The sequence below is a fragment of the Physcomitrium patens genome, chromosome 3 (assembly GCF_059467195.1).
Source record: "Physcomitrium patens ecotype Gransden chromosome 3, ASM5946719v1, whole genome shotgun sequence".
NCBI lineage: Eukaryota > Viridiplantae > Streptophyta > Bryopsida > Funariales > Funariaceae > Physcomitrium > Physcomitrium patens.
This window is the reverse complement of record NC_143412.1, coordinates 1433284-1452684: the sequence shown is the minus strand read 5'-3', so window position 1 is coordinate 1452684 and position 19401 is coordinate 1433284. Positions and strand designations below refer to the sequence as shown.

The following is a 19401-nucleotide window of genomic DNA, read 5'->3' as shown; positions in this document are numbered from 1 at the left end:
CCGCTTGACATGTAGACTTCGACCAGGTTTAACAGAAGAAGAAGCAGAAGATAACAAAAAAAAAAAAAAAAAAAAAAAAAAACTGGCCACGCGCTTTGTCCCCACAGCTTCTTCCAGCCGTGGCGTGGCACCTTTGGTGGATTGTTGGTTTAGTAGTACCACTACCAAGGGGAGGTGATTGCACGACATGATGATGACAAAACAAACGCCGATCGCTGTGGCTCTGCTTCTGCTTCTGCCGCTGGCCAGCCAGCCGCCCAGGCCATGAGTGGCCGCCCTGCCAAGCTGAGAAGCAGGCAGTCAGGTAGTCTGGCAGGAAGAAGGGCAGTCAGACGGGAAGGAAGGAAGGAAGGAAGGAAGGAATGGGAAGGAAGTAGGCGCCACTGCAAGCTCCGATCGCACCCATTTGGAAAGCCTTCAGTGCAGTCGCCCTCAAAGCCTGCAGGCTTCTAGCAAGGCAAGACCACGGCGGGCTGCACGTGATTGCAGGTTCCAGGTGGGTAGTCTCCCCCTGAGAATTGCGAGCTTGGCTTAGCATTTGGGTGCATCTGCTGGTCCCTAATAGAATGAAGGACCATGCGGCAAACTGTCGAAAGAACAGCACTGGTGACTCCTCATGCCGTTGAGCTCGGTCTTCGGCTCGATGGTGAGCAACTGGATAGATCGAGAGACAGAAACAGTGATAGCGAGGCAGTCATTGAAGAATGTGCCGGAGGAAGCAAATGGCTCCCGCAATGTGCAAAATGCATACACTGAGTTAGCAAATGAACGTTGTTGTGTTTGTGGAGGTATTTGTATGAATCTACTCTCATGTTCTCATGGAGATGCATGTATAAGTTGAAACATCAACATCGGTTTAGTGAGCACTTACCGGATTGATGGTTTAGTGTTGAATGTGTTATGGGAATGATTTTGACATTGAATTTTGTTCATTGCAATTATTATTGTTTTTTTATCTCTTTCAAACACAACCTCTGATAATGAACATATTGTGTTTAAATTCATAACGTTATGTGCAATGCTGTGTAATGGAATACTCTTGCAGTAAGACACAGAAGTTTCAAAATATCACAAAAAACGTTGATTGGTTTCAGAAAGTAAAATTAAAAACAACTATGAACATGTATACAACTTTGTTATTATAATGATAAACAGTAATAATGAAAAAGTAATTATACTGTACTATATATGTTGTTAAGTTTTACCAATTAAGCACATCAACTTATTGTTTTGCACATATATTGCATAGATGGTTTATGAATTTGTAAAAATAAGACATTTGGATCATGTCTTTTTAAGAACTTTGTTTCTTAAACTTTCAACACATTTACTATTTGACTCATATCACGAGAATTAATCAAGGATGGATATGTCAAATAATTATGACTAATTACATTCATTATTGTCATGTAATTATGTAGAGAGAAAAAAGAACATGAAGATTTTTTTAGTATATATTTTAATATTTCATTTTAAGATTTTTATATCATTTAATTTTGTGACCATGAATGCTGAAAGATAAAAAAAAAATAGTATATATTTTTTAAATTATAACGTAAAAAATCTAGCTGTAATTTATATATTTAATATGTAATTTAAATTTTAAATCTATTAAAAAAATAAAAAAATAAAAAAGATAGAAAAGCTCATGTATAAAAAGTAATCACATGGAGTAAAAGTTTATAAATTTCAGTACTTCATGCAAGTACACATTTCTAAAATCAACCTCAAGCACGGTGCTATACGTTGTATATCAAATTTCACCATTCTCAACTACCAAATTCCACCAATCATGTACCAACAAATCAAGAGATATTAACCATCAACACTTCAAAATTCTAGATCCACTGTATTTAGTCAGGTGGCTTTAACATGAATCATTTATCATGATATTAAAATATGTATACCTGGGGTGTCGTAGCAATGAAACAAAATGAATGAACAGTCACCCCACGCTGAAGCTGATACAGCTGAATGGGTTCTCTACTACGGCTGGTAAGAGTAGGAATTCTGTAATAAGGAAAAGTGAGTAACTGAAGGAGCGAATTGAAACACAGAGTCGAAGAAAATTATGCTAACTGAAACAAGAGTTCAGGCAGTGTTGCCTGATTCTAGGCAGATATCTTTGCTGGGTAGTTCTGGGGTGGCAGTGAAGAGATGTGGCAGCGAGATTTGGTACAGATGCTCATTATCCAAGTGCAAAGACAAGCTAGCAGAATGCCTAGTTTTAGTGGCACATTCGAACACTGTGGCAACAAGGTTGGCGACATGGCTCGGTGGCGGCACGGTGGGTGTCTGAGACACCTTCGATTCCATTTCCAGTTATTTCGGTTCTGATGCCGGAGTCCCATCGTGGCCGTCCAGGTCAGCAGTCAGGAGAAAACTGCAGCATTACTGTACTGATGTCACTTTGTGAAAAAGATTACCACCCAAGGAGAGGATCAGTCATTGAAATTGTACTCAGTCAGGATTGTCATTTGTCTCCTGTATGCTTAAAGTTTGAGTGGTGGCCCCATTGTCTTTCTCCTTTCCCCCGGCTAAGCGTCCGATTGTTTCACACAAAAGCCTGTTGCTGATCCCATTTGTCCAGCATTTTGCCCCTGCCAGGCTCCAAATCAAAGCATCACTTGCGTTTTCCAGTTCTTAGACCAACTAGAAACTGGTTTGTAGTTGGAGTGGGAGTGGTAGTGGGAGGAGTATCTGTCAGCGTCTAGCTTATTATAGCGTTTGTCTGTCCGGGAAGCGTTGCGGAGAAGCTGATTGGTTCGCACACAACGATCGAGTCTCGTCGAACCGGTGATGCTGTTAGTGCTGGTTGAGAGGAGGGAGGAGTGGGAGGGTCTGGATTTCATCGGTGTTAGGTTGATTGATTCTCTGAGATCTCACTAAATTCGTCATGTTCTTGCCGATGTCCAGGTCGGAAAGGCCGGTGTGAGGTTCCTTGAGCCCCAAGCAAGGGTAGAAGAGCTTCGCTCTGTTAGATTTTTTTTTTCGTTCCGTCTGCTTAAGTGAGTCTGTGTGCATACTTTTTTTCTTTTAATAATGTTTTCGCGAAAAAAACAGCGAAATCTCATGTTGAAGATGTGATTAGAGTCATTTCTGACCACTCAGTACGAAGGTTTGGATCGATTCTGGTGCATGTCAAGATCCGCCAACATTTGCCATACCACTTTTGCTGATCATCAGAGGCTGGAAAGACGATGCCCTTGTGCAGTGCAGGACGGCGGAAGTAGCTAGCCAGCTAGCCAGCGCAAGGATTTGTCAATTGAGGTCTAGTGTAACGGACCACCATCGAAGTTAAAGCAGCACCAGTGACCCTCACTTCCTGTGCTGCTGCTTGCTTCAAAGGTTTGCATGCGTACCCTAGGATACTGATGTTGGTGGGTTTTCTAGTCCGATCAAAAGCCCTCTGATGCATTATAGTAACGCAACCAACTCCATTCTGTCGATCATCCTCACCAAGTCTAGTTCCAGCGCTTGTGAGCTTCACACAGATCAGGATTTGAGAGTAAGAAATAAAATGATTCACACCAATTATCTGAAGTATGTCAGGAAGAGCTTTAAACTGACTGAAAGATCCAGTCCCTCGCTTTACTCTAACTGACTTTAAGCGATATTATATACTGTCAGTTAGATAGTAAAGTGAATTGAGCATCGAGTCTACACGTTTGTTCATGGGGGAGGTTTACGTAATATCATTATACGCCAATTTTTATCTTTGTTGGGCAGGCCTCTTAGAAAAAAACTGATTTCAGGAAAACAGTAATAAATAATGAAAAGGGAAAACCAATGAAGGAGATAAGTGCATCTTAATCATAAATAAAATAGTAAAGTACAACTGAATGAGACTTCGTGGCGTAGTGAGTACATTGTGACTTAATAACTTGAAATGGACGTCGACAGAAAGCTATATAACACGTCAAGGCCTCAGGGACGTTGGTCTGTTGTTGTGGTCGGTCAAGCTTCTGTGCATTTCTAGCCAGTGTTCCTTAGGTTTAACCAGCATGCTGTGGGTCATGTTCAACTAACTAGATTTTCTGGTCACTCCCCACACTTACGATATTTTGGAAAACTGTGGTGAGTCCTTTAGCTTCGTTAGTTGTACCGGGACCCGCTTGTAATTTGAACAACTTTATCGTTCATAACATGAAACATTGTCACAAGATTGGAAGAGAGCAACTGTTGACGCATTGCTCAATCAGAATCATATCGATATGCTAACTTGCAGAGCAAAGATTCTGAAGATGGCGGTTATGCTACTGACGAGATTCACAAGTTCGCATAGTTTGACAGATTAACTGAGATATCCTGTAATTTGCCAACACGTTCCAAGCATGCAGCAGACTACTGAGCGATTGAAGAAGAGAGTGCATGTCGTTGAAAATTGGTATCAAAGTCTGCAGTCCGCTGTCTTTGTCTAAGGTCAAGAATAAAAAAAACCCTGTTAGTCGGCAATGTGAAGAATAAAACTCATTAATTCGTTCTCCGTTTAACTATCTTTCCGATTAGTTACTTTCCGATTAAGTCACTAAACTTAGCATTTGTCGGTCTTCGCATTCGCTCTTCTAATTTCGGATTTTATAATGTCTAGGACGCGGCTGATGATCTGAACACTGTAGAGTCTTATTTTCAAGAATCATCTCGGAGTAATTCATACACTTCCATTTAAATTATTAAATAAGTGGACTAGCTGTTTCCGCATGTGAGTTCACTAAATGTGTAGTCAGTGCCACTTTACGTATCTCAGTCTAACTGCGGACAGAAGCACTTGTTCTTAAATCCTCGACCCGTGGTTTAGTGTCAGTCTCGCTAGTGTTTTGCCTCCTGCGCATCGTATCTAGGACTGAGGCTGTGACTGGAGACGTTGCAAGGGAGATGAAGGTGTCAGTACACTGTAAGAGCATAATCATCAGAAAGGCTGGTTGTCGAATTACCAGACTCAGAGAAACAGAGGATATACTTGCAGGTAAAGGTTTTAGTTGGACAGTGGCCAGGGTGAGGGCACATGGTACACGTTGTCCAAACAGTTGGGTTCTTTGTTCGAAGGATCGTAGCTACTCTTGCAACCTCTTAGAAATGATTTTCTCGAGATCCACCCGACCGACATAGAGTTTAGGACACATTAGAGCTTTCATTGCTGTAACTTGTGAAATTTTGGCCCGAGAAATGATTTTCTGGGTCACGCTCTTTCAACTAACTGACTATGCGCTTACCAATTGAGTAGCATTTTTGGAGTTAAGTTTCCAGCTTCTCTTCGTTAAACTGTTTCTCCACGCTCCGCGCCAAGCTTCGGCGCTCACAACTTTCAAAATTTGAACTGAAAACAACTCTGCTGTATTAACTGATTCATTGTCTTCATCACTTTTTCTTTGAATCAGAACATCTCATTTGCACTGTTTCCGTGAACTCTTGAACAGCAGTAAATAGGGGGCTTCTAACATTGTGCCAATTGTATGACAGACTTCTCAGTTAAGGGGTACTGCAAGGAGTGTAGTTAGTGTACGCGATGAACAACAACAATGCACCCGTTCCAGTGGGATTTAGGTTCCATCCAACTGACGAGGAGCTGGTTGGGTATTACTTGCACGGCAAAGTGGGAAGATCTCAGAGAGACCAGCTCATTCAGGAGTTGGACCTCTACAAAATCGAGCCCTGGGATCTCCAAGGTAAGAATCGATCAGAATCCTCGGTGTACTATGTATGACACCAGACTAGAAAACACGTCCTCACATGCTTCGTTGCCCCATTTCAGTCTATTAAGATTGAACTCATGGTGTGTTCGAGCCCTGGGATTGCAATTAGATTCCATGTCCACTACGTACACGGACAAGTAACCCCGATGTGGTCATCAGAAGTGTGCAGGATTGGGGACGACCCACCAGAGAATCAAAACGACTGGTACTTCTTCAGCCACAAAGACAAAAAGTACCCCTCGGGCAATCGAGCGAACCGCGCCACAACCGCTGGCTTCTGGAAGGCCACTGGTCGTGACAAGCCCATCCACACGCAACGCCATGTGACAGGCATGCGGAAGACGTTAGTCTTCTACAAGGGGCGAGCACCACATGGCCAGAAAACGGACTGGATCATGCACGAGTTTCGTCTAGACGAAGGCCCCGGCGTCACCTTGAACTTCGTAAGCACCTCCCTCAAAATTCATCTACTTCTCTACGTATCTACAGATCTAGTGTTCATTTTAAGGTTTGAGTACTTTCTCCAAACATTCATTTCGTTCAGAATAATGTGGGGGTGCTGATTGCGACTGTGTTCGCCAAGTTGTGCAGGAATCAGATGGCTGGGTGGTGTGTCGAGTTTTCCGAAAAGTCAAGAACCTAAAGAGCCAAGAGACGTCGTGTTCCTTCGAGGAGGATCAGCATCTGCTGCCGGAGCTCATGAGCCCCGCAAATGGCAGCGGAGGTTCCAACGGTCGAGGCGGCGAGGAACATTACAACCCACATCTCCACCATCACTTTAATTTCACATGCAAGCAGGAGATTAGCGTGGATGACTACCGCAGTCCCATCATCGAGAATCTCCACCACCTTCAGGAGCTGCAGAGGTCGATCGAAGATGGCGGTCTCCATAATTCTGTGGGGCCGTCATCGTCTTCCACGTTTCGGTCCCTACAGCAAATGTGCTCAAACGGCAGATTCTCCCGAGACCACGCCGAGTACTCTGTGACTCCTTTTCACGTCGAGTCTGCTTCACTCATAGATTTCGACGATGCAAAATCAAGCGTCAGTCACGAAAGCTCGTCCTTCCCTGCCTTGACGCATCACGACGCTGACAACTGGATGTTGGAGTGCGGAGCGTCCAAAGGTGGTCCACGGCGCGACCAGACCCTAGCGGACGTTACTTGTCATGTTCGCATCAAGACGCGGCAGTCATCGGACCATTTGTCGACGTCAACGAATCATGAAAATTTCGTTCATTTCTGGAATGTATAGTACTCCCAAGGTATATCAAAGCGATCAATATCTGGATCACGTGATTTTATTGTCGACGTCATCGAAATAGGTCTAGCTTTCTCAGCACATTTCGAATAAGAGCTCTCACAGGATCGGCGACGTAATCCCGAGGACTGGAATTCAGGTCCATAAAATTCCAGGTGTCAACAAAAGCAAGAGAAAGTCACTGCAATTTTGGTCGAAAACATGACCTTGTTGAGAGTCACAAGCAGATCCAGGAGAAATAATAGGGAAAAGAATGCTATTCCAGAGAATGAGGTGGATCACCACGCAAAGTGGCCAGAAATTGGCATGGATTGAGGAAAAGATGATGCTCAACGCCAGACAGAAAAATGATTGAAAGTGTACATTTTGCAATATTTGTGACCCCGTGTTTTGCTGCCCTCAAATCATGTTGCAGCTCATGTAAGCCATAGCTTGTGCATGGTCCTTGAGGAATCACCAAAATCCTCGGTTTAGTACATACAATCCACAATTCATTTGTGCATGATCAATCAGGAGAAAAGTATCCTCAAGGGCTCACGATTCAAATATGCTGAAAGATTTGAAACTGAAATCAATAAAGTTGACACATACATTTTGAACCCAGTTTGATATAAAGACCATCATCAAGGATTTTATTACTCAAAATTAAGGCGTTGCAAGACATTTGTAAAACGATATTTATTTTTTTATTTTTTTATTTTTATTTTTTGCTAAACATCTGTGATCGTCATATTTTACGACGTCCAAATGAATCCATCCTCACAACCCTTTCGATTTGTGTAAACTCTAGCGTGTCATTTGTTGGAGCAGCTTGATACTCATGAATATGCCAGTTCATGCCAATTCTCATTCCATTTAGAATTTTCTGTAGTTTACGATATCCTTATTCTAGATCAGGCGCCTAAATATACGACATCCTAGTAATGTCCTGCGGAGCTTTGAGAAAGCTGGTCATCGGAACGACTACCCTCTTAAAACATCTCTAAGTTATGCATGACCACCACTGCAACTACTAATAACGATGACAATGAGGAGGCCAACTGCTCGCAGACCATCCTCAACACGTTGTAGAATTATCATAATATTCGAACGAAAAAATATTCGCACATCTTCAAAATGCAAGTTTCCTTCAAATCAAGTGACCGCCACGTACTCTTGCTACAGGAATCTCTCTCGACAACGAAGGGCTCCATCAATGCTGTAAATTTAAGCGACATCTGGGGTGAAGGACCGACATTGATCAGATAGGCATGATATAAAAATCTAATACTCAGTTCTGCGCTGATTACCCATGGTAAGCTGGAGTCGCTGCTGGTGAACAATTTTTGGAGCATTGTGGCCAGGAGAGCAGCAGCATACGTTGGCAGAACGATCGGGTGATGGAAAGGGATTAACTTGGGTCGATCCTGAACCATCTGGGGTCAAGACACTTGCTTCGCAGTGTGGAATTGTCTGGTGCATGAGGTGCAGAAAACTTGCTTGCTACGTCTGTCCGTGCTGGGAAACTGATCCTCTAGAAAAACCAGTTTTTGCTTTTCCTGTGAGTGAATCGAATGCCACCCATCTGCCAGGGAATGATGTCTTTTGGGTCCTGACAAGTGGAGCCCTGAGAACAATAAAAAAAGCTTCTCAGATTCAATCCATTGCGCTAGCTCTTGATTACGAAGTCTTGTCCGACATGCCCCGGATTCAGTTTCATTCCATGCACGCTGGTTAGTATCATAAACTTCCACTGAGGACATACTATAGTACAAACGGAATATGCCTCCTTGAGTTACTAGACGCGAAGATTTATCCTGCAGGTCATTCACAGCGACTTTGAAGTTTTATGCTGACCGGTGCATAAAATTGATAGAAAGTGCATTTTTAGGGGGAGTTGGAACCGGATTTTTCCCGATCACACGCGTGGAAATGCACAATGGTAGCACTCTTAGATATCGACAACGCTTGTGAAGATTCATGTGGATGAGAATGTCGGCGCGGCGATCATCGTTGTCATTGCATCAATATTCGATCATACTGGCAGGCTGGAATTCCATTGTTTCCATCAATCGAGGCTGAACTTGCCCGTGTCACGAACCTGGAAAAACTGCCCCATGTGATGACAAAGTTGTTGTGTGTCGCTTGGCATTCCAAAAAGCTTCAAGCGAAAGCGACCTGTACAATTCTCTGGAACACGACCAAAATCTTATACCTCACGCTTCTCGTTCAGATATGGCCGGATGTTAAGATTCAAAACTGAGAGGAAGTCCCACCAAATCTCTTGGAATCACATCTTTGTAAAAACTTTTACCTTGGTCACCTGGGAAATCCTCCGACAACGAAGTAGAATCACATACGTTACTTATGCAGCGGATTTTTCAGTAGAAATCTTGAGTGGCGAGTACCAAACATTTTCAAGCAATTTCATTTCGCTCCTAGTCGTCATAGCCGGGAATGATGAGTGTAAGACGGCGGCGAAGGCTCTGAAGTTATGTCCTCGTTCTGTTCTAACACAAAGAGATCCATAACCCATCAAATCTGGGTAACAATGATGACTATAGGCAGCATAACCTGGTTTGAGCAACTTATGTTCCCCAACTTTTAGCGTTACAGATCATGCATCTTCATGTGTAGATGTGTATGTTGTGGAGGTTTGCGAGTGGTCATGACCGTCTGGAATTTTTTTGATGCATCCGTGGAGTAAAATTACGTGAAACACTTTCAGCTCGAGTTTGTGAAAATCGCAAATTAATTAATTAGTTTGAATAACCCTACCCATGATATCGACTCAAATGCATAGTAATCCTGACATGTTATTTGTCGCGATTAACAACTCAGAAGATGCTTCCACAATGACGGAGGTCACTTTTAGACATCACCAAAGTCCATCACTCTCGATCGAAAACGTGCACATCAAAAACTTTATAATGAAATTACATACTTAAAAAATAAACAAATAAATAAAACGAAACGAAACGAAACGAGAAAAACGTCTTGATGTCCTTGCTACACTCCAACTTCAAGTATTTTTAGGTTACATTAGTTGGGGGTTTGGACCCAGAGAAAACCAGCTCGTGAACTCCAGGCGCAAGCCACATCAGTTTTCTCCGGATCGTTCACCAGGATGCAAACTACCACGAGTCTTGCGAAGCGCAAGAACTAGCCTTCTCTCCAAGTCGAGGGGGTCTCTTAACAAGCGCATCCATTGGATGAGAAACGTACTCCTGCAGACCCCCCGAAACCGCGACCATCGTGCACATGCGCACAGCGCTGGCTCCCCATGTGCACAAGTCGAACTTAATGGCTAGGATTCTACAAGTATGCCGAGAATCAAGATTCTAGTCCCAGCTCCATGCATCATCCGACCACCAGATCACCTCCCCATGCACTTCGCCCCATTGTCAGTCTATGATTCTTCTCAGCTTGTCCCGGTTGCCGGAATCGCCCTGTGCCTTCCACAACCAACCATCAACCCTGTCAAGTGTCTCAGTTATTCCCTCCGCTATTACAACACACAAAACTCTATAAAAAGCTTAACTGTATTCTGTGTTCCTCCCAATGTAATTCGATCAGAAACCGAAAGCTTCGGCGCCTAGATCCGCTGATGGATCACTCACTACTCGTTCACCAGGAGGTCACATACTACGGTGAAATGCCTCTGATCTTGAAGCTAGTTGCCGAAGTGTGCATGGAATCGGAGTTTCCGGGCATCGATCGTCTATCAGATTAGCGTTTCTAGCCAGATCTAGCATCTCCTGGTCGCCGAGATTCAGATCCAGCAAGTCCTTCGGAGGAAACCGGAGTCATTACGATGCAATTGGGTGTCTGTAGAGGCTCTTGATGATTGGAATGTTACGATTAGCACATGATTCTGAGCACTAATCATGTTACCATTTTGCCATGTTAGAAGATGATTTTGTGAGCACAAGTCATGTCTCCGCTTTTCAATATTACAGGATGGTTTTGAAGATGCTTCCTGATTCAATTTTATGGTGTACAGAGGGTGAAAAAAGAGTTTTCTCTTTTGTGAATCCCGTGCATGTGTTTTGAACTTTTGGATTTACAAGTGGGATTTAACTGTTTTTTTAAAAGAGGAAATGGAAAATTAACTCCACATTTTGAGAGTGTATTCCATGTTGAAAACACATATAAGATGTGTTGCTGAATGGTTGTGTATTCTACAGAATCAGCTTGAAACACTTTTTATTGTTATTATCATTAAAAGAAACTGTGCAAGTTCAATATGTGTTGGTGTTGTAAATGCATTGAAATGTAGAATGAAAATGAATTGTTATATGAAAATACCTGATTCTTTTGCGAAGATGTGGTATAAGTCTCTCAAATTCTTGGTGATATTTATAAAAAAATTCTAATAGGAATTCTTAACAAGTTCAAAAATCAAGAAAAAAAACATTAAAAACATTGCACAGCTACAGTTGTTTACCTTTTTATATATAGAACAAATTCATTGGAACATATTAATGTTTTGTGTAATTTTTTTTTAATTTACTTGTACGTTTATCGGTTAAAGGATTTCTGAAAGTTCAAAATTCTATCACTTAATTGATATTCAATACCACATGTGATCTTTTTTAACATTTATTTTTTTTCTTAAGTTTTAGAAACTTGTGCATGCATTGAATGAAATATTTAATATGAAAAAACTTTATATATAAATATATATGTATAAAAATATAAATACATGTGTATATATAAATATAAAAATTCTCTTTGTACTTATAATATTATTGAAAAAATAAAATTTTAAATTAGAATATAATAACTAAGAACTTAGACAAAAAGAATTTAGGCTACTAATTAGCATTAATATAAACAAAATAAAGGTCACTCTTTTTAAGTTCATATGTTTTTCTTGTTAAATTTCTTTAACTTGTGATTTTTGAATTTTATCATATACAAGTAAAACTATTTAGTATTCTTAATATGAATTGAAATATTAGGATTTTTTTTTTTTTGATGTTTTCTAATAAATCAAAATTCTCAAACCTAAACTACAAAACAATATGTCAAATGATGTATTTTCATGCATTCCAATAAACTGTCTATTCTAACACACTTTCAATTATTTTGAATGTTTAAACTTTCAGGATAAAATTATATAAACTGTGAATTGTCCATCTGCAAAATAGATTTTGTAATTTCACAATTTATTATTGTTCAGAGCAACAAATTCCATATATCTTGTAGTTGGGACATTATTGTAAATGTGAGTTTTTATTAGTACTTAAAAAAATAGCATAAGATGTAAGTAAAAACTTGTACTCAAAACGTGTATTATGTATCTGATACATAAAAATAATAATTTAAACTCGTATTTCTAATAGCCAATGAAGAATACCTTACCAATAAATAAAATAATATAATATCTAGTCTAACAAGTTAAAATTGTTGTGTATTCTCATTATCAATATTATTTCTTTTACTTCATTATGTGGCAAATTTACAATTACCCACTTTTTTTTCACTTAAAATGAATTATGGAAAAAAAGTATTTGACAACTTGATAACAACTTGCTTCCAAAAATAAATAACAACCCAAAACAAATACAAATATGTGTATACATGTATTTAGGGGAATGTTAAATAGACCCATGCTTTTACTAAATAGACGCACCCTTGATGAAGAATATGATAATCATGATGAATGTGGTTGGTTTTTATGGATTGCAGATCCAGTAGTGGAGAAATGAATCTAGAGGTCATTTTATTTTTATTTTTTATTTATTTTTCCATAATGGTTAGGATGGATGGATTAATTTAATAAAAACATGTGTCTATTTAACATTCTCTTATATATATATATATATATATAATATTATAGTGGAGAGATTTTCAGGAAAACATGAATAGGTGCAAGAGGAGTTGCATAAGTGTAGTTTTTTTTTTAATTATTATTCCTTTTTTCTTCAAGCTACTTTACATTGAATATGTTTTAGAACAATTAATTTTACACTTTTGTATGAGTGTATACACGCATACATGTACAGAAAACATAAAAACATACTGTATTCTAATATATACCCAGATCCAGGCCCTTGTCCTCTCCTCGGAGTAAAGGCATAAATAAATGTCTTGATAGGGGGACTCATTACAGCCCAGAAACACTGAAAAACTTTAATGTTTGAATAAATGAGAAGCTGGCAAGACCTACATGTGTCCTTTCGTCATCCATTCAATCAAATTCACATGCTTTTGCCTTCCTCACTGCATACCACTCTTTTAGTATGCAGTCATCAATGTTCACAATAATTGTAATTCTATTTCTCTTTGTATATGTATATATTTAGAAATGAATGAAAAAGAAAATTTTAAAAAATAATAAAAAATGAAATGAATACTTTCCAAGTTACATTGACTCTTGAATTCACATGTGGGAGGATGCATGTATATATATATATATATATATATATATAAGAAAATTCATCAAGTGAAAAGTCATGTATTTTTGTGGAGTTTAATGAGCTTTTCACACAAAGAAAAGATAAATTTGTGAGGAAAATTGGGGTAGAGGAAGCTACTTTTGTGTGAGAGAAGAATGACATGGGGTTGTGGAATGACATGTTGTTGTAGTATTTGTTGTTGATCCCATCACACAAAATCAAGGGGAATGAGGCATAAGTGTGGGGAGGCCAAGAGAACATAAAAGAGTCAATTCATGGGGCATCCATCACAAATGGGGTGATGACCATGTCCACATCAGCAATTTTTCCAACATGGGATGGTGAGCTGTCCCATTTGGTGGAATCCAACACAACACCAAACACTGTTGTTTTTTTAACTATCAACTTGGGACAGCATGGCAAGAAAAAAAAACATTTAACAACAACAATTCAAGTCAAGTCTAGTGGCGTTACGGCCCCATTGCCATGAAAGCTGAGCTTCCACCAGTAGGTTTATACCCGGCACTCTCACGAACCCCGACCTGAAGATACCCTTCGATACCCGCTTGGTTCCGACTGTCCCGGGCCTCTGTTACATCAACATCAGACTCATATCCGTGGCGACGCTCTTGCCGTGCGAACGTCACAGCAGCCTCATTGCCACCTCAGCCCATTCGTGGCCACCTCAGCACGACTCCCGCATCATTGGACGCAGTTGCGAACCTAAAAATAGCAAGGTTCCCGACACACGGGGAACATCGTCGTCTCGAGGTTCGGATTGACCGTCCATTGGTCGCGCGCAATTACTACCGGTAGGTCGTTTGGTTCACTTCTTCGAAACCCAGGTTGCACGCCACGTAATCACGGAGATAGAGTATTTTCTCAAGGCCATTGACAGCCATTAGATCAGATTCGGTGATGTCTGTGTTACAGAATCCATTAGGGCTTAAGAAACACATGGCTTCATTAACTCCTACTAAAATGTTCAGCCACTAATGTTTCCCACGAAAAATAAACAAAGGAAAATAAATAAATGAATAATTAAATAAGAAGTAAGAGACAAGATTACATGGACCCATTGTAATGGCCAAAATAACAACAGCTACGCACTAGTATGACATCATTGTGTTCCCAAATGATTGAACGCCCCACTCTGCTAATTGCAAAAAAAGTTTTTATCGTATACTGAATGCCTCCGCCACGTAGGACAAACGCATCTAGCGGTTACAAGCTCAATAATTTGAAACACTCCAGTTCAGTTCTCTTAACAAAATTCTCGTAATTTTCCACCTTATTTTCTATTTGGGTATCTCAAGTACGTTGCGGCATTCGGGGATATATTTATATATATATATATATATATGTGTGTGCGCCTGGGGCCGGAATAGAGGGAACATGCAGGTGTGAAATGAATTAATTTTGGGAAATAACGACAAAAGAGTGGCACAGGAACTCGCTCCCGTGGATTGGAACAATGCCGAGGGAGGTGCGTTCACGTTCACGTTCGCGAATAGTAAAGAGACTCCCGCGGTTACCGGCTCCTTTACGGGCTGCCACGACACACGCGGCCTATATTTCCGCCTCGACCCGCTCCATGTGACCGCTCCCGCCGGTCCCCGTGGCGAACTCCTCCCCGGGTATGACCCATATACTCGGCAAGTTAACGGGCTGTGCCAGTGCGCGCGTCGTCTCGCTCGCGCTGGGCGCTGAGTTGGGTGGTGGCTTGTCATCGGTTGAGGAAACCCGTCACTCCAGCGCTGAGCTCACGCGGAAATGCTCCTCCTCCTCTTCGAACGCGCGGTCTCTTCGTAATGGTTTTATTGGTTCATGTTTAGTGCGACACAGCGCACTCGCTGATCTCCAGCTTATGATCTCCTTTGAATGATTGGGTTCCCGGTGGTTGAGCTTCAGGTTCTCCGTTGCAGGCATCGACGAACGGAGTGTGATGTGGGTGTTTCATGTGCCAGTGCCCTTTCACTTCTGTCGAGGTTCTCACTAGAGGCCTCTTTTCTGTAATTTTGTATGATATGGTCTAGAGGTGGAATAATCGGCACGAGTCTCGATGGAAGTGGCGAGCTCATTGTTAGCACTAGGGGCCCATGGGGACTGACGCAAGAGCTATGGTGATCTCTCTTGTTTTGTGAGTATTGAATCCAAGATCTTCTCTGGGACGTGAAGGAGCTTGAAGTGTCGCAAAGTGAGCTTATTGGGGATACATTGAGTGAGTGAGTGCAGCCATTCATACGAGGAGTTTGTATCAACTCTAGTTTTTTTCAGAACAGGTTCAAGTATCGTAGGGTGGAGTGTTCACACCTGTATAATAGTGTGGCATGAAGACGTTCGAACATGCACTTATGGTATCAGAATCGAGGTTGTGTTTTTTGCTCTACCTTGGCGCTCCTCTATGGATTTGCGAGTGAGAATTACTGGCGTCTCGGTTGAAGGGCAACTTCTTGTATATTGAACAGAAGACATTGACTATTGTAACTAGTTCAGCACTTGTGTGTGCTCCATCAATGTAGTGCTATCTGCTCATCTTATTATAGAAAGCCATTTTTTTATCATTGCGAACAAAATTTGCAGGCTGTTTTTCAACAGCGAGCAGTCATGGGAAGCTCCGGAAACCTTAGCAAGTTAATTATCCCGAAACACCACTGGCAAGAATGTAAGGACAACACTGTGTGCATGAATGCGTGGAATTTCAAGGACTCGGGGCCGGATTCGCGAGGCGCTCAGCTTAGGTCGAGAGTGCAATGGTGGCTGGCCTTTTCTCTCTGCGCCGGCCTCACAGTGGTTCCGTTGTTGATGTTCATTTGCGCCATTGATAACATGGAGGTGACCACCAGGCGGCAGCCTTGGATTTCTAAAGGCGGTCCTCATCTGGAATTGATAGGGTAAGCCTTTCCTCACATCGCAAATTATTGTAGCAGAGTTTTTGTTTTCTTAACCAGCTTTTGCAAAAAAAAACATGGAGTTTACGAACTCTGCCATATTCTTCATGTTTTTCTTTTTTTAAAAAATAGAAGACTGGTTTTTCCAGTGTACATTCCAGATGGAGTTTTTTGCGAAGCAGTAGATTGGCGCCAATCGACGACGAGAGCAAGGGGACCGGCAAATCTCGAACTGCACTACAAGGAATGGGTACTCTACTAAGGACGGGAACACGAGCGATGCAAGAACTGATCGTGGCCCATTTGTCTGAAGACACTACCAGTGAAGAACTTCGCCTATTCTTAAGATCACTTCATCGAAGTGGGTCGACTGCGAGGGCTGATGTCGTGCTCTTGTTTCCTTCAAGTCCAATGCCGATGGCAATGGCGAAGGTCATTCACGAGGAAGAGGAGAGCTTCCAAAATCTGCTCGAGGGTTTTGAAAGAGGAGCTTCAGTCGTTGACGCAGAGGGTTCAACATATGCAAGTCTGATTCTAGCCCAATTTCTGATGATGACGATGACGATGACGAATAGTACTTTTATGTTGTCTAGATTGCTGGTTTTGAGCAAATAGTATAATTTGCACGTGTTTGGGTATGGTTGCGGCGTGCTTATTAACCAGTACATGCCGAATCGTACAATGCAGAGCCCAACTCCACAATCTCTCCGTTCAATGGTATGGCGTTCAAGGAGTCCGGCGAGGAGGAGCAAGACGTAGCCCAAGAGATCATATGGGGCAAGCGACATGGCGTGTCAGAGAGTATCGAGGAGGTGCAAACCAGCACAAGCTCAGCCGCGTGGGGCAGCGTGGTTTCGTTTGATGTTCAGGAGTTGGATCCCCAGGACGCTTTGCAAGGCTTCTTCGACGCACCTCCGGTGCAACTGCGGCGCTGGGTGTGCTACGACATGCTACTAGGGATGATCAAGTCCCGCTACAAGATCGTGCTGGTATCGCAAGTGAAAGGGGTATACGTCCTCGGCGACGCGCTATCCGCAACTCGAAAGAAGCCGACCCTTTACATCACCGCTGAGGATCTTGTCTGGAGAGACGCGAAACGGGAGCCTGTAGCTGAGATATTGTCAGAAGAGGTAGATGGCAACGTTAATGACGAAGATTCCCTCAGGTCTACAGTGGTTGATCTCCCTGCAGCCAGGCACGAGTCCATCAGGAGGATCTTGAGGGAAAGCAGCAGGCTTAAAGCCTCGGAGGACGGGGGAATCAATGCCGAAGCGAAGGAGATCAGCAACGAAGGCAGAACGGAGGGTCCGAAGGCGAAGAAGGAGCCTCCTCAGACGTGGCGCCATGCCCAGGGCTTGATACAAAGCGTTTATGGCACCCAGGTGTGGAGTACTTTGGAAGAGCCTGACAAGCAGCGTGCAGTTGTCAGTACAGCAGTGATCATGGGAGGTGTGCAGTACGTTCGAGGATTATCCATCAAGATGACCTCCGAGATTGTGAGGGTGGCGATGGAGCGCAAGAGTCGACGCACGTTCCATGACAAGGCTGTGCTCAACATGTGGATGCATAAAAAAGCTGCACTTGGCAAGCGAATAGCAGACCACTTGAAGGTGATGCGTAACCAGGACTCGGTGGTGCACTCGGCCCAGACCTCTCGTCAACCATTCGTGTTCTGGAGGAAGAGGGACCCAAGCAGCAGGTATTTGGTCGTGCATCAGGAGCACGCTGATGGCGTCACGGAGCTTCGTCAGGAACTCTGCAGATTAGATTCCACTGTCTACCAGCGGTGCTCGTGACACGGTACTTTCGAGACAACAATCAGGCGTTAAAACAACGCCCTCTCACTGAGCACGGTGATGATCCGTGGACCACATTCACATAAAGAATAATGGATTCGCGTACAGCCCCCACCGCTAGTCGTACTGAAACTCCGGTGTCGGTAACCGCGATCAATGATCAGACTAACTATCGATCATGCGACGCTCATTTTATCAGGTTGGGTTGCGCCTATAAGCCATCCTCTCAAGCTTGTGGTTGATCGAAATCGTGCACTGCTATCGACGTCAATGCTTGATAGAGATCGGTATCAGAGAGCGACAATCCGTGAAAACCAGTATACCATGTCGTAGGTAGTATTTCGGAATTTCGGAGCATCAAACCTTGTGATTTATAGAACTAGTTGGTTTAGCCTTTAGACCTACTAAGATTATTTACAGACAAACATCAGGTGTAGATTCATCACTATTTGTCTCCCGTTTCTTAAGTAACAGCTCAACATTTCTGGACTTAAATTCTAGGACTAACAGTAGCAATTTGTTTTGACATATTTTGTTTGCGGAGTATGAATCATGTTTAATGTTTACTAGTTTGCAACTTAAGAACCATGATCTATGGTGAACGAAACTTCGGAACAGAAAGTAGATCCAGAATAATTTGAAGGATTGGAAGTGGAGTAGTTGTGCGGGAAACAAGGTTTCCAGTGCAAGTTTTGGTTAATTGTGCAGTGAGTGTTGTCTTTGGTGGTTTTGAAAATGAAACCCAGTCTAAATCTACTGTACCTGGAAGTTGAGTTATACTTCGTTATGTTTGGTTTCGCAAAATGATTACAAAAATGCTGTATGTAATATTGTTTGCAAATTGGCTCGATAACATTGCTATTTTCAGTATGTAAGCACATACACTGTTGTGAATAAATTCAGGATTAGATCACTTGTACACATCTAGAATCTATCAGGTGAAATGATTGTGGAGTGTCTTGAAACTTCTGAAACTAGTGCAAAAACCAGACAAGTGAAATAATAATCTAACCATGGGAATGTTATGTTTCTCAAATCCTGAAGAATCAATATTAATTTCAATTGTGAATTGAATTTTGAAAATAAAACTCGATTATCTTTTTAAAAAATAGACTTCGACTACATCATGCATAAAAACGGTAAAATGAAATCATAAATAATCGAAAACATACTATACTTTCATATTAAAAGGATAATTCACCCAATCTGTCCAAATCATGCATAATGAACATAAACGAAAGAATCACAAGTTTATTTAATCTAACAATCAAATAATATTCAATACTTATCAATTTTTAATAAATAAAAAAGACATAGTTACACAGTTGGATTCATTATAATTCATACCACACATCAGGTGCAATGGTGTATGCAATTG

The 19401-nt window shown here is 41.7% G+C and overlaps 2 protein-coding genes across 7 annotated transcripts; both read left to right on the top strand.

The window, feature by feature from the left end:
* Nucleotides 1–2434: 2434 nt before the first annotated feature.
* On the top strand, nt 2435–7556 carry LOC112279678 (NAC domain-containing protein 26). Of its 6 annotated transcripts, none has more exons than XM_024514330.3 (4): nt 2435–3348; nt 5461–5666; nt 5853–6136; nt 6285–7556. In XM_024514330.3, exons 2-4 carry the CDS (start codon nt 5507–5509, stop codon nt 6945–6947), a joined length of 1107 nt encoding a protein of 368 aa, XP_024370098.1. In that variant the 5' UTR covers nt 2435–3348; nt 5461–5506; the 3' UTR covers nt 6948–7556. The 6 variants fall into 6 exon arrangements, with proteins under 6 accessions (XP_024370098.1, XP_024370100.1, XP_024370101.1 ...); XM_024514332.3 differs by lacking the exon at nt 2435–3348 and adding an exon at nt 3403–4077; XM_024514333.3 differs by lacking the exon at nt 2435–3348 and adding an exon at nt 3403–4966.
* A 7590-nt stretch (nt 7557–15146) lies between these two features.
* LOC112280589 (uncharacterized) lies at nt 15147–18589 on the top strand. Its single transcript, XM_024516229.3, has 3 exons — nt 15147–16230; nt 16377–16753; nt 16915–18589. Exons 1-3 carry the CDS (start codon nt 15944–15946, stop codon nt 18021–18023), a joined length of 1773 nt encoding a protein of 590 aa, XP_024371997.1. The 5' UTR covers nt 15147–15943; the 3' UTR covers nt 18024–18589.
* The last annotated feature ends 812 nt before the right edge of the window (nt 18590–19401 follow it).

Excerpts from the sequence above, each read along its gene's own strand:
- LOC112279678 (XM_024514330.3), top strand. The coding sequence starts at position 5,507 with ATGAACAACAACAATGCACCCGTTCCAGTGGGATTTAGGTTCCATCCA. Across the intron at positions 5,667-5,852 it reads CGAGCCCTGGGATCTCCAAG|AAGTGTGCAGGATTGGGGAC; the intron begins GTAAGAATCGAT and ends TGTGGTCATCAG. Across the intron at positions 6,137-6,284 it reads CCGGCGTCACCTTGAACTTC|GAATCAGATGGCTGGGTGGT; the intron begins GTAAGCACCTCC and ends CAAGTTGTGCAG.
- LOC112280589 (XM_024516229.3), top strand. The coding sequence starts at position 15,944 with ATGGGAAGCTCCGGAAACCTTAGCAAGTTAATTATCCCGAAACACCAC. Across the intron at positions 16,231-16,376 it reads CCTCATCTGGAATTGATAGG|TGTACATTCCAGATGGAGTT; the intron begins GTAAGCCTTTCC and ends TGGTTTTTCCAG. Across the intron at positions 16,754-16,914 it reads AGAGGGTTCAACATATGCAA|AGCCCAACTCCACAATCTCT; the intron begins GTCTGATTCTAG and ends CGTACAATGCAG.